We start from the raw sequence: 14,550 nt of genomic DNA on the forward strand, positions 1-14,550 counted from the left end.
ACTTAAACCATGCGCTACCTCTATTTTAGGTTAAGGCAAGACATTCCTATACGGTTGACGACAGTATCACAACTCGAGACCATGACACATGCATAGAGTTATTGTATTATTTTCTTAGACCTAGGCTAGAATAAGATGTTTTTAATTTAAACATTTGTTTATTTTATTTAATCTTTTCTTATGTCGTTTTCAAAAGTGTTTTCAAACCAGGTTAAGTCCATGATTATATTTTATGAAAGTTTAAATGAAGTATTTCCACCTTTAATGTTTATGATATAAATTAAATAGAAAATTTTGGTCATTACAATGTGCCTCCAATATCCTCCATCATTACATTGTGTCTCTTGGATTAGTTAGAATAAACTCTTGTGCTACCCCGCCTAGATAAGTTCTTTCTCCTAAGTTCTTTCTTATAGGAGAGAGAGCAGCCCTCGTAATTCTTGCATAATTATACCATTCCTCCTTACACTTTTACAGCCAAGGGTATGCCACCAAATTTTTTAACAAGTTCTTCTCGAATTACATCACGAATAATTGGTAATTCACTTCCAAATGCCCATTTTTCAAATAAATACCAACCATGATCACACCTTATTTACACAGGAACGTTAAACGAAAGAGCATGCGTCAATCATGTAAGTCACCACATGGTTTTAGGAAGCAATACTTATAGGAATCGCTTGGTATAAATGCATGCTAGGGAATTTACCGTAGGTGGTAGCTTTCCATGAATGAATTTAGGTAGTCTAATTATTATGAGTATGAATGTATTGTATAAAGCATATTGAGAATTATCTGAGTGTTGCAATTATGCTTTAAGCTTCCGCGATATATATATATATATATATGTATGTATGTATATATATATATATGTATATATATATGTATATATATATGTATATATATATGTATATATATATGTATGTATGTATATATATATGTATATATATATGTATATATATATGTATGTATTCAATGAGGATTTGGTTCCACACGTACACGTCATGGGCATCCTGCGTTTTTGTGTTATTGTTATATAGACTTGTGATAAGATAAGGAATCAATACAAGGGGAATAAGATTCGGATTACCTTGTTGATCGAATATCTCAAGCCAAGAACACTTTGTTTGAGATTCGAATCACTCGAGAAGCAAGATCGATCATGTCTAGCTTCAATGATTCTTGTTGATCAAATATCTCAAGACAAGAACACTTGATTTAGATTCGAATCACTCCACAAGCAAAATTGATCATGTCGAGCTTGAATGATTCTACATGCAACCTAAACTACATAGAGTTGCAATTAAACTTAGCCATTGGCTAAAGAAAGCACAAATGCTTCTTTTACTGTATTTTCCAAGTCTGCCTTACAAATACAACATAGATGACTTTCTATTTATATAGGCTCAAAATGAAACTATTAAAGGCATTCCAAAAGTTGTAACATTCACACTTTATGGCCATAATTAGCCATTATGTAAATGTAATCGAAATTAAATAAAAAGTCTTAAAATACAATGACTCTAAATTATTCTAAATTATAACCCACTCAAAATTTACAACAATCAAACTTTATTCTCCTTCAATGTAGTATGAATTGAAACATATTTTGATAATTTTGACAACCTTTTCTTCACATCTTCATTGAAGCATATTGTATGATTGATGTCTCTTGGTTCATATCAACTTGGATCTAAGGAGAGTGAGGGAGGATATTATACATAACGTCACTATTCCACCCAAAAGTTGATTGACTTTGAGTTCAAAACGATCAATATGTAGAATCAGAACAAGTGATTGTTGAGATTCGCGCGGGAACATACACTCTGTCAAAGAAAGAGAGGGTTCGAAAAGATATTGATTCTGACTCGGAGAAATGCATTGGAGTACTGATGTGTACCATGCACCCGAATATACATATAGTCTAGTATAGTATAGTACTATAGTACATCTCTTACCAAAAACAAGTCATTTATGGATATTATCAATATATATATGTATATATATATATGCATAGGTTTAATTCATGTTGAAAGGAGGATGTGAATTTGTGAACTCCGCTGTAACGACCCGAAATTTTCTACTTAATTTAAGGTCGCTACTGTATACATACCATAACCTAAGAAAATAAATACCACTATCCTATGCATGTGCCATGATCTCGAGTTGCGGTGTCGTCGTCAGCCGTACAGGAATGTCTTACCTTAACCTGAAAAATGTAGTAGCACATGGCTTGAGTACTTAAAGAAATACTCAATAAGTGACCCCACTATTAGGGTTAAATGCAACAATCACATGCAATGAAATGATGGGACCTATCTTTCGTTTCGTTTCATTTCGTTTTCCCTACGGTGTAATCCTAACAGGTAATCGTGGACGTGTACCATATACTCTACACGCAGCCCATACATGCAAGTATGGGCTCACCAGCTAGTTCGCACACCGCTGGGCCACTGTCCCTAGCCGGTGGACATGCTCTGGGGCCCACCGGGACCCGTTAAAACTAAAATCGTCACGGCAGCGCTATGCAGGGCATAACGATCGTTGTCCTGCCATTTGGATGTACGCGCCCGTACCCTCGTGATGGGATAGGGGTATCCCCCCAAGTGCATGGTCACACAATATGCATGAGGTCCCACTAGTCCTACAGTCATCATTTAATGAACATAACCCCGTGTCACGTTTTCATGCTTACATGTCATTCTCATTCTCGTTTCGTTACATATCATACATATTCCTAGCAGGGTTATGTATCATGCAATTTACCGTATTTCATGTCATACAATTCATTCAGTTACATTTCAATTAAGTATGGGTTGGATTATAAACTTATTTGGGTTCGGTTAAGTTCAAATAAATGAAAATTTAGGGGTTAGATTGGTTTTTGGGTTCCCATAAAATAGATTAGTTTGAATGGAGCCCACCCGAATTTATTTTTAACTTTTTAAAAAAATATGATTTTTCTTATCATACAATTATATATACATATATTTATTTTATTTTAATTTAATTTCATAATTATTTATTTTTTAACGACTCTTAAAAATAATAAATAATTTTCTAACTATTTACAATATAATTTTTGTAAATATATAGTCAAAATGAGTGGTATATCTTAATTAAATGTTTGAAAATAAATAAATAGATATTTTACGATCTTAATTAAATGTTTGAAAATAAATAAGTAGATATTTTACGAACTAAATTTTACTTTTTATTAAATAAATAAATAAATAAATGCTCAAATATCATCCCCAAACAACCCTAGCTAATCCAACTCGAGTTTGATTAATTATAGAATAAAAGTAGTTTGGATTGAAAAAATTGACAACTGAAATAATTGGGTTGAGTTTAAAAAAAATGTCTCAAACCTAACCTAAGAACAACCGTAATTCTTCTCAGTAATAATCTTGCACTTAAATTTACCATACTTTTTAAATTTTAATATGAAAATTACAATATTTATCCAAGTTTAAGGTGCGATTTCATGCCCGTTTTTTAACGCTAAAGGTACAAAGAAAATTCTCAATACCTCAAAACATGTATTCAATTTTTGTTTGTTAGGGACAACGATCATCGACATATCTCCTCAATAGTATGAAATTGTTTACTTTAAACATTAACTTATATTATTCAGTCATGTCATATAGGTTCAAATCCAATTGCTTCAATTTGAATTATCTAGAGAATGCTTTACTATTATATAAAAGAGATGGACAATCAAATCTATTTTTCGATTCAATAGAAGCTAAAAGAGATGAATAGGATCCCAAGTGACGACAGGCATGTAAAAAACAAGTATATACGTCTATTCCTAAATGGAATGTAAGGATGTAGGAATCCATATGTAAACATAGTCACGACTTTCTTCTAGTTTCAAAGAAAAAAAAAATTATATATCAATTTTTTTTTACTTTTCTAGCCAATGTAGGACATTGATGGCTATAAACTATGGATATTCATATGACTAGAGAACCTGATTCAATTGGAACTACTCAATCTAAACAATAAAGATTGGGTTAGGGTAGATTTTTCTTTTTTCCAATTTGAGTTGGGTTGAATTTTTTTTTTTGGACGACTACTATAAAGTGTCTTCTTTGGGCTTTCACTAAATGTTTTTAAAGAGTTGTAAGCTAGGGGAGGTTTCTACTCTTTATAAATAATGTTTCGTTCCACCCTCCAATTGACGTGGGATCTCACAATCCACTCCCATTCGAGGTCTAGTGTCCTAACTGGCACACTGCCCAGTGTTCATTTGGGTCCCAACATCCTCGCCGGCACTCGTTCCTCTCTTTAATCGATATGGGATCTCACAATTCACCTCCCTTTGGGGCCAGCGCACTCACTGGCACACCGTCGGTGTTCATTCTGGGTCCAGCGTCCTTGCTGGCACTCTTTCTTCTCTTCAATCGATGTGGAACGTTAAGGATAGTTGACCGTTCATTATAAGGCAAATATCTATATTTGCCTTACATTACGGGTTACCATATTTGCCCTTTTATTAGAAGCAAATATATTGTATTCATTTATTATTCTTTCCTTTTATTGTTATTTCCATATTATTTGTAATTTACCATATTTCTGTATTCTGTAAATGATTATAAATAAGAGAACTCTCACCCCCATTTAGGTGTGGTGGATTCAGCAAACATTCACGTGGTATCAGAGCCCCTTTGGTTTAACAACCCTGATCCTTTTTTCCCTATGGCTTCCGAATCTTCTTATCATCTTCTTCCTTTCAATACTCTAATCCATATGATCACCATCAAACTTTCTTCCTCCAATTATCTTCTTTGGAAAAGCCAACTTCTCCCTCTCCTTGAGAGTCAAGACATGCTGGGCTATGTCGATAGAACTATGATTCCACCACCTCGCTTTGAACCAGAAACCTCCTCAACACTCAACCCAAAATATTTGGCATGGAGAGTAGTCGATCAATGACTTCTCTGTCTCCTGCTCTCCTCTCTCACTGAGGAAGCCATGACTGTTGTCGTTGGTCTCTCTACTGCACGTGATGTTTGGCTTGCGTTGGAAACTACGTTCAGCCATCAGTCGAAAGCTCGTGAACTGAGACTCAAGGATGACTTGCAGTTGATGAAACGTGGCACCAAACCTGTTGCTGAGTATGCCCGTGCCTTCAAAAAAATTTGTGACCAACTTCATGCCATTGGCAGACCCATCGAGGATTGATAAAGTGCACTGGTTCCTTCGTGGACTCGGCACCGAATTTTCTGCTTTTTCTACTGCTCAGATGGCTCTCACCCCTATCCCCTGTTTTGCAGATTTAGTCTCTAAAGCTGAAAGTTTTGAGTTGTTCCAGCGCTCCCTTGAGTCCTCTGACTCCACTCCTACAGCATTCAAAGCCACTAATCGTGGTCGCACCCATGGAAGCCACCCTGCTTCCTTTACCAACCAGCGAGGTCGTTCTTATTCTCACAAAAACAACTCTTCTAGTCGAGGACGAACCCACTCAAGTCAGGGTCGTCGACCACCTCACTGCCAAATATGCCGCAAAGAGGGCCATTATGCTGACCGATGCAACCAACGGTATGTTCGACCTGATTCTTCTCATGCTCACCTTGCTGAAGCCTTTAACACGTCATGTTCTATTGCTGGACCCGATGCTGCTGATTGGTTTCTGGACACTGGAGCTTCGGCCCATATGACTGCCGACCCATCTATTCTGAATCAGTCTAAAAATTACACGGGTAACGACTCTGTGATCGTAGGAAACGGTGCATCCCTACCCATTACCCACACCGGTACTCTTTCTCCTATTCCAAATATTCACTTATTAGATTTCTTGGTTGTCCCTCACCTCACTAAAAATCTTCTTTCCATTAGTAAATTAACGTCTGACTTTCCTCTCTCTGTTACATTTACTAATAATCTTATTACTATCCAGAATCGTCAAACAGGAAGGGTGGTGGCAACCGGTAAAAGAGATGGAGGGCTTATATGTGCTGGAGCGCGGCAACTCTGCTTTTATTTCAGCCCTTAGAAACAAATCTTTACGTGCTTCATATGATTTATGGCATGCTCGTCTAGGTCATGTGAATCATTCTGTTATTTCTTTTTTAAATAGAAAAGGTCATCTTTCTCTTACGTCTTTATTGCCTTCTCCATCATTATGTAATAATTGTCAGCTTACGAAAAGTCATCGATTGCCTTATTTCTGCAATGAACGTAGGTCGTCTCATGTGTTAGATCTTATTCATTGTGATCTTTGGGGTCCTTCTCCCGTCAAATCAAATTCGGGTTTTATTTATTATGTTATTTTTATTGATGATTATTCTCGATTCACTTGGTTTTACACTTTAAAATTTAAATATGATTTTTCTGATATTTTTCTTCAATTTCAAAAATTTGTGGAAAATCAATATTATTCTCGTATCAAGGTATTTCAAAGCGATGGTGGTACCGAATTTACTAGTACTTGTTTTAAAACTCATTTACGTAATTCTGGTATCCACCATCAACTCTCTTGTCCATATACACCTACTCAAAATGGTCGTGCTGAGAGAAAACATCGTCATGTGACTGAGACTGGCTTGGCCCTTCTCTTTCACTCTCATCTTTCTCCTCGTTTTTTTGTTGACGCCTTCAGCACTGCAGCTTATATTATCAACCGGTTGCCTACTCCACTTCTTGGAGGTAAGTCACCCTTTGAACTCCATTATGGCTACACTCCACATTATGATAATTTTCATCCCTTTGGTTGTCGTGTTTATCCTTATTTGCGTGATTATATGCCTAACAAGCTTTCTCCCCGCAGCATTCCTTGTATTTTTTTGGGTTATAGTCCTGCTCATAAAGGGTTCCGTTGTCTTGATCCCGCCACCACTAAGCTATATATCACCTACCATGCTCAATTTGATGAAACTCACTTTCCTACTATCCCTAGCTCCCAGGCCCAACCTCTTTCCTCTATTCCTATTTCAAATTTCTTGGAACCACATCTTCATCATATTGATTCATCCCCCCCTACCACTTCATCACCGCACATTCCTCGATCTAGTTCATCCCCGTGTGATATTTGTTCTGACCTTGTAAATGAGTCTGTGCAGGTTGATACTTCTCTTGCAGGTTCCACTTTGCCACCCTCGACTTCTAATTCGACCTCTATTGAACCTCCTGTTGGTTTCTCTTCTTTGGGCACTCATCCTATGATCACACGAGCCAAAGCAGGTATATTCAAGACTCGTCATCCAGCAAATCTTGGTATTTTGGGCTCATCTGGACTTCTTTCTGCTCTTCTTGCATCCACTGAGCCAAAAGGATTTAAATCTGCGGCTAAGAATCCTGCTTGGGTGGCTGCCATGGATGAAGAAATTCGAGTGTTACAACAAAATGATACTTGGACTTTGGTTCCTCGCCCTGCCAACTCCAACATCGTGGGCTCTAAATGGGTGTTTCGTATTAAATATTTGCCTGATGGATCCGTCGAGAATTTCAAGGCTCGACTTGTTGCCAAAGGTTATACTCAGGTTCCTGGTCTTGACTACACTGACACTTTCAGTCCGGTTGTCAAAGCTACTACTGTCCGTGTTGTGCTTTCTATTGCAGTCACAAATAAATGGCCTCTTCGACAACTTGATGTCAAGAATGCTTTTCTCAATGGAACTCTTATTGAACGTGTTCATATGGAACAACCTCCTGGGTATATTGATCCTCGATTTCTCACTCATGTTTGTCTATTAAAGAAAGCCCTCTATGGCTTAAAGCAAGCTCCTCGTGCTTGGTTTCAGCGTTTTAGCTCATTTCTTCTCACACTTGGGTTTTCTTGCAGTCGCGCTGACACGTCCCTTTTTGTTTTTCATCAGCAATCTAACCTTTCTATTTGCTTCTTTATGTTGATGACATTATTGTTACCGGCAATAACTCATCTCTTATTGACAGCTTTACTCGCAAGCTTCATTTTGAGTTTGCTACCAAAGATTTGGGTTCTCTCAGTTACTTTCTTGGTCTTGAAGATTCACCCACTTCTGATGGTCTCTTTATTAGTCAGTTAAAATATGCTCGAGATATTCTTACTCGTACTCAATTGCTCGATAGCAAACCAGTTCACACTCCCATGGTTGTTTCTCAACACCTGACTGCTGATGGTCCTCCTTTCTCTGATCCTACTCTCTACAGATCTCTTGTTGGCGCCCTTCAGTACTTGACTATTACGCATCCAGATATTGCCTATGCTGTCAATTCTGTCAGTCAATTCTTGCATGCCCCTATTGCAGATCACTTTCTTGCTGTCAAACATATTCTTCGCTATGTCAAAGGAACACTCCACTTTGGTCTTACCTTTCGTCCATCCACTGTTCCTTGTACGCTAGTCGCTTATTCGGATGCTGACTGGGCTGGTTGTCCCGATACTCGTCGTTCTATATCCGGCTATTCTATTTATCTTGGTAACAATCTCGTTTCTTGGAGTGCCAAAAAGCAACCTACTGTCTCACGCTCCAGCTGTGAATCTGAGTATCGTGCTCTTGCCACAACTGCTGCTGAACTTCTTTGGGTTACGCATCTTTTGCATGACCTCAAGATCCCTATTTTACAGCAGCCCTTACTCTTATGTGACAACAAAAGTGCTATTTTTTTGAGCTCTAATCCCGTTTCTCACAAGCGGGCCAAACTTGTTATCGCTGGCAAACTTCGCACACAATATGTACTCTCTCATCTCCAAATTGCTGACATCTTCACAAAGAGTATTTCTCGACCTCTCTTTGAATTTTTTAGATCCAAGCTTCACGTTCGTTCAAATCCGACGCTCAGCTTGCGGGGGGTGCTAAGGATAGTTGACCGTTCATTATAAGGCAAATATCTATATTTGCCTTACATTACGGGTTACCATATTTGCCCTTTTATTAAAGACAAATATATTGTATTCATTTATTATTCTTTCCTTTTATTGCTATTTCCATATTATTTGTTAAATGATTATAAATAAGAGAACTCTCACCCCCATTTAGGTGTGGTGGATTCAGCAAACATTCACATGGAATCTCACAATCCTCCCCCCCCCTCTAAGGTCCAACGTCCTCGCTGGCACACCGCCTGGTGTCCACCGCTTTTGGAGCCCAACGTCCTCGCTAACACACCACTGATGTCTTGCTCTATACCATTTGTAACAACTCAAGCCCATCGCTAGCCCATATTGTCTTCTTTTGGCTTTTCCTTCTAGGCTTCCTCTCGAGGTTTTTAAAACAAGTCTGTTAGGAAGAAGTTTCTACACACTTATAAATAATGTTTCATTCCACTCTCCAATCGATGTGGGATCTCACAATCCCACCCCCTCTAGGATGTGGAATCTCCTTGCTGGCACTTGTTCTTCTCTCCAATCGATGTGGAATCTCACAATCCTCCCCCCTCTAGGATCCATCGTCCTCACTGGCACACCGCCTAGTGTCCACCCCCTTCGGAGCCCAACGTCCTCGTTAACACACTACCCGATGTCTTACAATAATACCATTTGTAATAGCTCAAGCCCACCGCTAGCCCATATTGTCTTCTTTTGGCTTTTCCTTTTAGACTTACCCTCAAGGTTTTTAAAATAGGTCGGTTAGGAAGAAGTTTCCACACACTTATAAATAATGTTTCATTCCACTCTCCAACCCTAAACCCTAAAGTGTTAGCTCGGGTCACCAATCCGATAAACCTGAAATTTCAGGTTGGTGCAATAAAATTTTCAAATCCAAACAAGCTCGTGTATATTCCTACTCATTTAAGTGTTTAAAACCAATCGAAAGAGATTGGAAAATAACTTAAAAGTTACCTGGATTTGGTGATGACAACACCGGTGCGAGTGGTAATCTTCTTCATGGCCTTCTTCCAACGTTTAATCTCTTCCAATTTCCTTCGCATTTTTTGATCATCAACTCCTTTCATAAAGCTTTTAAACTTAACAAACTTCTTCTTAAGAAAAGGGTTGGAAAGGTTTCTAATTTCAGAAGGCTGTACCTGGTAGAACACAGGAAGAGCACGAGCTTGAGCCATTTCCATAGACTCCATGATTTTGGTAAGCTCTCTCAAACACCATTTGGAAGAAGCATAATTATTCGAAAGAATCACAATCACGAACTTCGATTCTTCTATTATTTTGAACAAATCGAATAGATCTTCTCCGATTTTGAACTCTTTCTCGTCTACGAGAGCTTTTAGCCCCAAACGCTCCAATTCTTGGTGCAAAAATCCCACGAAGTTCTTGCGAACATCTTTGCCTCTAAAACTTATGAACACATCGTACTTCATCTCGGGACAATTAAACAAACAAGAACGAGAACGAGAACGAGAACGAGAACAAGAATAATTACGCCTAACTTAATAATACAAAAAATAATAGCATGTGAATGCAGATTATTCGGTCAAATCTTTGTAACTAATTTATTTTTTGCCTATTCAGAAAATAGTATTAATATTTGTCATCCCTAAGTCGTTTTTGCAGACAACTGAGTTGGTGAAGTCAATAAGATAATACATTAATATAATGAGTTCTTACACTTTGACCATTTCAATTATTTTCAGCCTTGTAAAAAAGGACGAAATTTGTAAATATACTCGAAAGTTAATAGCAAAATTAGAGAAATTCCTAATTGAGTTAGGTCTGATTAAGATATTTTTTTTTAGACCCAACCTGATTATTAAGAGTTGTAAATTTTTCGACCCAAAAAACCTTTTACTAAATAATTAATCTAACTCATCCCAAACATAAAATTTTTTAAATAAAAATTTAATAGCGAAGGAGGACGATGCATGAGAACACACCACGAGTAAACACGAGTGTCAAAGATAGGCTTTTACTATTATTGTTAATGTCAATACGGCGGTGGACGACCGATCACCAAAATTATATCTGCACCCCGCCAGAGCTAACAATGCCTAAAAATATACTATAAGGGGATGTGACTAGTTGTCAATTTTTCCTACCTCGGTTATATCTTATCAACGTCATCGTTGTTGCCCACTCGTTTTTAACTTATAACATTGCTTTCTCAAAAAAAATTTTAAACGTATTTCCTCACTCAGATTTTCTAAAACATTTCTCTTAAATATAACCCGAGGGGCTCAAGCGCACGCCGATATTGTTTGCAAAGTTTGATATTCATACGGCTAACTTATTCGTTGTGTTAGAATAACTGCCACACAATCGAAGTCTCGCTACTGCAAGAGTGTGATTATGACACCCTCGGCCCAATTTTTGCAAGCTAGAAATACGTGACCCACTAGCAGAATGCAACCAACTCCACAATTATATTTAGGCGACCTGAGTCCCATACATCAACCCACCACCTGAGCTCCAACCTGAATACTTAGTCGGCCATCGCAACTCACTCGATCATGCCATCAAGAACAGGCCCACGTGTCGTTTATATTATCGAGACATCCCGAACATCCATTCATCAAATTATAATTGAGGCATTGGCCTTCCCGTGCCCATGTCATATCATTTATGGATACGTACCGCATAACAGTTGTAAAATCTAACCTCCAACACTCGAGCTAGGACGCAATACCGGTGCACTCGTGTCGCTCGATACTGTCCTTGAAAGACCCATTTCAAAGAAAAGTCATTTGAGACACTTGTCTCGTAACGCTCGACCTCACTGTGACACACACATGTGCCACAAGATAGCTTGGGTGGTGGAGAGCTGACATCATGCCCCCCCCCCTATAATACATTTTGAGACATTTTCAATACTCATCAGGTAGATGTCATTTGGCAAACGATCATTTGGTGTTGTGAAGCATTCATTCGGTGTCCGATTAATACAAAATTTGGCAATCATTCATAGTTTATATGGACGGATTTGACTCTAGAACCGCGTACCCAAATTTCCTTCGGAACCCCAAATTTTGAGTTTAAGGTACGGAGCCCTACTCGGCCCTTCAACAAGCCTGTCTTTGGCACTCGTGTCTACTCGTTGTTCCTATCTTGTTTATGTCTTATTTTCTCTTCAATGCATACAGTATATTATGGGTGTACATGGTGTAGTTGGATTGGTAACCCAACTCATCCCAAAAATTTAATTAGTATCATCTAAAATGCTACAACAATTACCACCTATAAGCTTTTTAGTTTAAAAGTACCCAACTCTCTATTTCATTCATAATATCACCTATAACTATGTAAAGGATAGGCAATGAATCAATTCTAAAGTTACCGTATATAATTAAATTATCTACCTTCACAATATATAATCATTCAACAACGTACTTATAAATTTAAAAATATTCAATCTTCTATTCTTAATGCAAGTTGCTTTCGTGGACGTCTTACAAAGGGTGGAAAAAAGACTTGCAGCCTTACAAAATATAGAAAAATTCTTATAGTCTTACAAACGAGAAAAGTCATACAATAATATAGTAATACCACAACTCAATATGTCTTGGAGTAATACCAACACTAATTCAGATTTCAAATTACCCTTTCGTCCCTAGCCTCAAACCCAAACCTCCTCCCTCTTTTGAGAGAAATTATTTTTTAAAAACAGAATTTTCTGTTTTTTTAATTGAAAAAAAAAATGTCCAATTTTTTGAGAGACAATTGGAGAATAAACTTGAACGTATCCATTATGAAAAAACAATATAAATAAATAATTTAAATAAAGTATGCCTAACAAAAAGAACTATTATTAAAAATATTTTTCTTATATTGAAAAATAATTATTTTTGGTGGAGATGGAGGGCTCTAAATCATCTGCAAAATTAGAAAATTATAAATGGTGAGATATACATTGCAACAAATAAACAATAAACAAATTTGTAGTTACTTGTCTCAATTTTACGATAAATCTCTAAATCTTAAGTTGTTAATGATACTGATTTTCTATCGATCCAATTTTGTGTACAAAGTTTCCTCTGTTTTAGGTGTCAAATAAAAGAATAAAGAATTCTTCTAATTCATAAGCTACATGGGACGCTGGAATGGCTAAAACATCTTGGACAATTTTTTTATAAAACTCTATGTTTAAACTCATTTGTTTTCCACCACGTCAAAACATCAAAATTATCATAGTTTTTCACTGGGGCCAGATAAACATCGATCCACGTCATTCTTTAATTCTAATGAATTTTGCTCTTCTCTTCTTTGATTATATCTTGATAATACTAATATTGAAGCACTCAAATTCACTTCATCAGTTGTGTCCATACTCAATATTATAAGTGAGTCTTGGTTTAGATTGGTGATTATCTCAAGTATTATCATAAAACTTGGAGTAATCATACAAACGAATTAAATAATTTTTTATGTCATCCACTGTCACTTTAACCATGCCATCTCCTTAAATATTCGAAAGCAAAATGATATATAATCTAATTTGTAACAAGGATTGAGTACCACTGCTATGAATATTAACTTATTAGTGTTGTCGGATAAGGCACCCAACCTTATTCATGTACTATAGACCCTTTAAGTTATTACTCAAACATAATCTTTTTGAATTTTAGCCCCATGTTGTTTAAGCTTGCATTAGTAAAATTGGAATTTTTTATATCATGGATAATATTAAGTTACAAATAAAATAATCTAATTACTATTAAAAGCCAATAACTAATTACGAGGTTTTTGACATAAATCCCAACATCAAGATACTTCCTCATTATGATTAGTACGGATGCGTACTTATACGATATTTATGTTCACCATGATATCATGTGGGTCCTTTCTCTTCATGGCATTTGTTAGCATGAGCATGTGTTAGCCCGACGAGCTAGGCCCAGTGGAACATATACGAGCCCGCTTGATGGGTCCATGTGCACATGTGTGGGTCTTGTGTAGAAAAATAATACACAATCTTGCCCCAACTAGAAGGTAGAATCTAAGACTATGAAATGTTTTTTTACGAACAGATAAGGTCCCACCATGTTCGCTTGTATTTGCATTTGTCGACCCCAACAATGAGACTACTTATTGAGTATTTTTAAAAACTAAAGAAGAATCTGATCTCTATTTTTCAGTTGGAGAGCACGAGATATGCAGTAGAGTTTGTGGAAGATTGTGAAGGGTACTAAGATTGTAGCACATGACACAAAATATGGAATCTTATACACCACTATAGGGTGTATCAACATGGTTGCTACTACTGAGTGCTTCTAGTTTAAGTCTATGCTACAATAGACTTGGATATATGAGCGTTAAATGAATGAAATGTTTGCAAGAGGAGCTTTGGAGGGTCTGAAACCTATTGATATGGGTCTTTGTGAGAATTGTGTGATGAACTCATAGAAATGAGTTAATTTCATAAAGGTTGCAAGAGAACAAAAAAAAAAAAGTATGGTTGAAAATGGTTCATATAAATGTTTGTGAATCATCTCCGGTTCTATTTACTTTGTGGATCTAAGTTCTACTTCACCTTCATTGATGATTCCAATTAAAAAGTACCAGTCTATTTCATGGAACACAAGTGAGATGAGTTTGCCACCTTTTAAAGGAAAAGCTAAATTAAAAATTTGATCCGTTAGAAAATGAAATGCCCAAAATTTGACAATGTAGGAGAATATGAGATGTCAGAATTAAAAGCATTTCATGTAGGTAAGGGAATCAGATTAATGAGG

At 36.9% G+C, this 14,550-nt stretch overlaps 1 protein-coding gene across 1 annotated transcript; it reads right to left on the minus strand.

The window, feature by feature from the left end:
- Positions 1-463: 463 nt before the first annotated feature.
- On the minus strand, positions 464-10,245 carry LOC111461999 (toll/interleukin-1 receptor-like protein). The gene is made up of 2 exons (XM_023105650.1): positions 9,770-10,245; positions 464-590 (listed from the first exon to the last, which is right to left on the minus strand). The coding sequence occupies exons 1-2, from the start codon at positions 10,243-10,245 to the stop codon at positions 464-466; spliced, it is 603 nt and encodes a 200-aa protein (XP_022961418.1).
- Between the last annotated feature and the right edge of the window lie 4,305 nt (positions 10,246-14,550).

Source organism: Cucurbita moschata, unplaced genomic scaffold, assembly GCF_002738365.1.
Source record: "Cucurbita moschata cultivar Rifu unplaced genomic scaffold, Cmos_1.0 Cmo_Scf00026, whole genome shotgun sequence".
Lineage (NCBI taxonomy): Eukaryota > Viridiplantae > Streptophyta > Magnoliopsida > Cucurbitales > Cucurbitaceae > Cucurbita > Cucurbita moschata.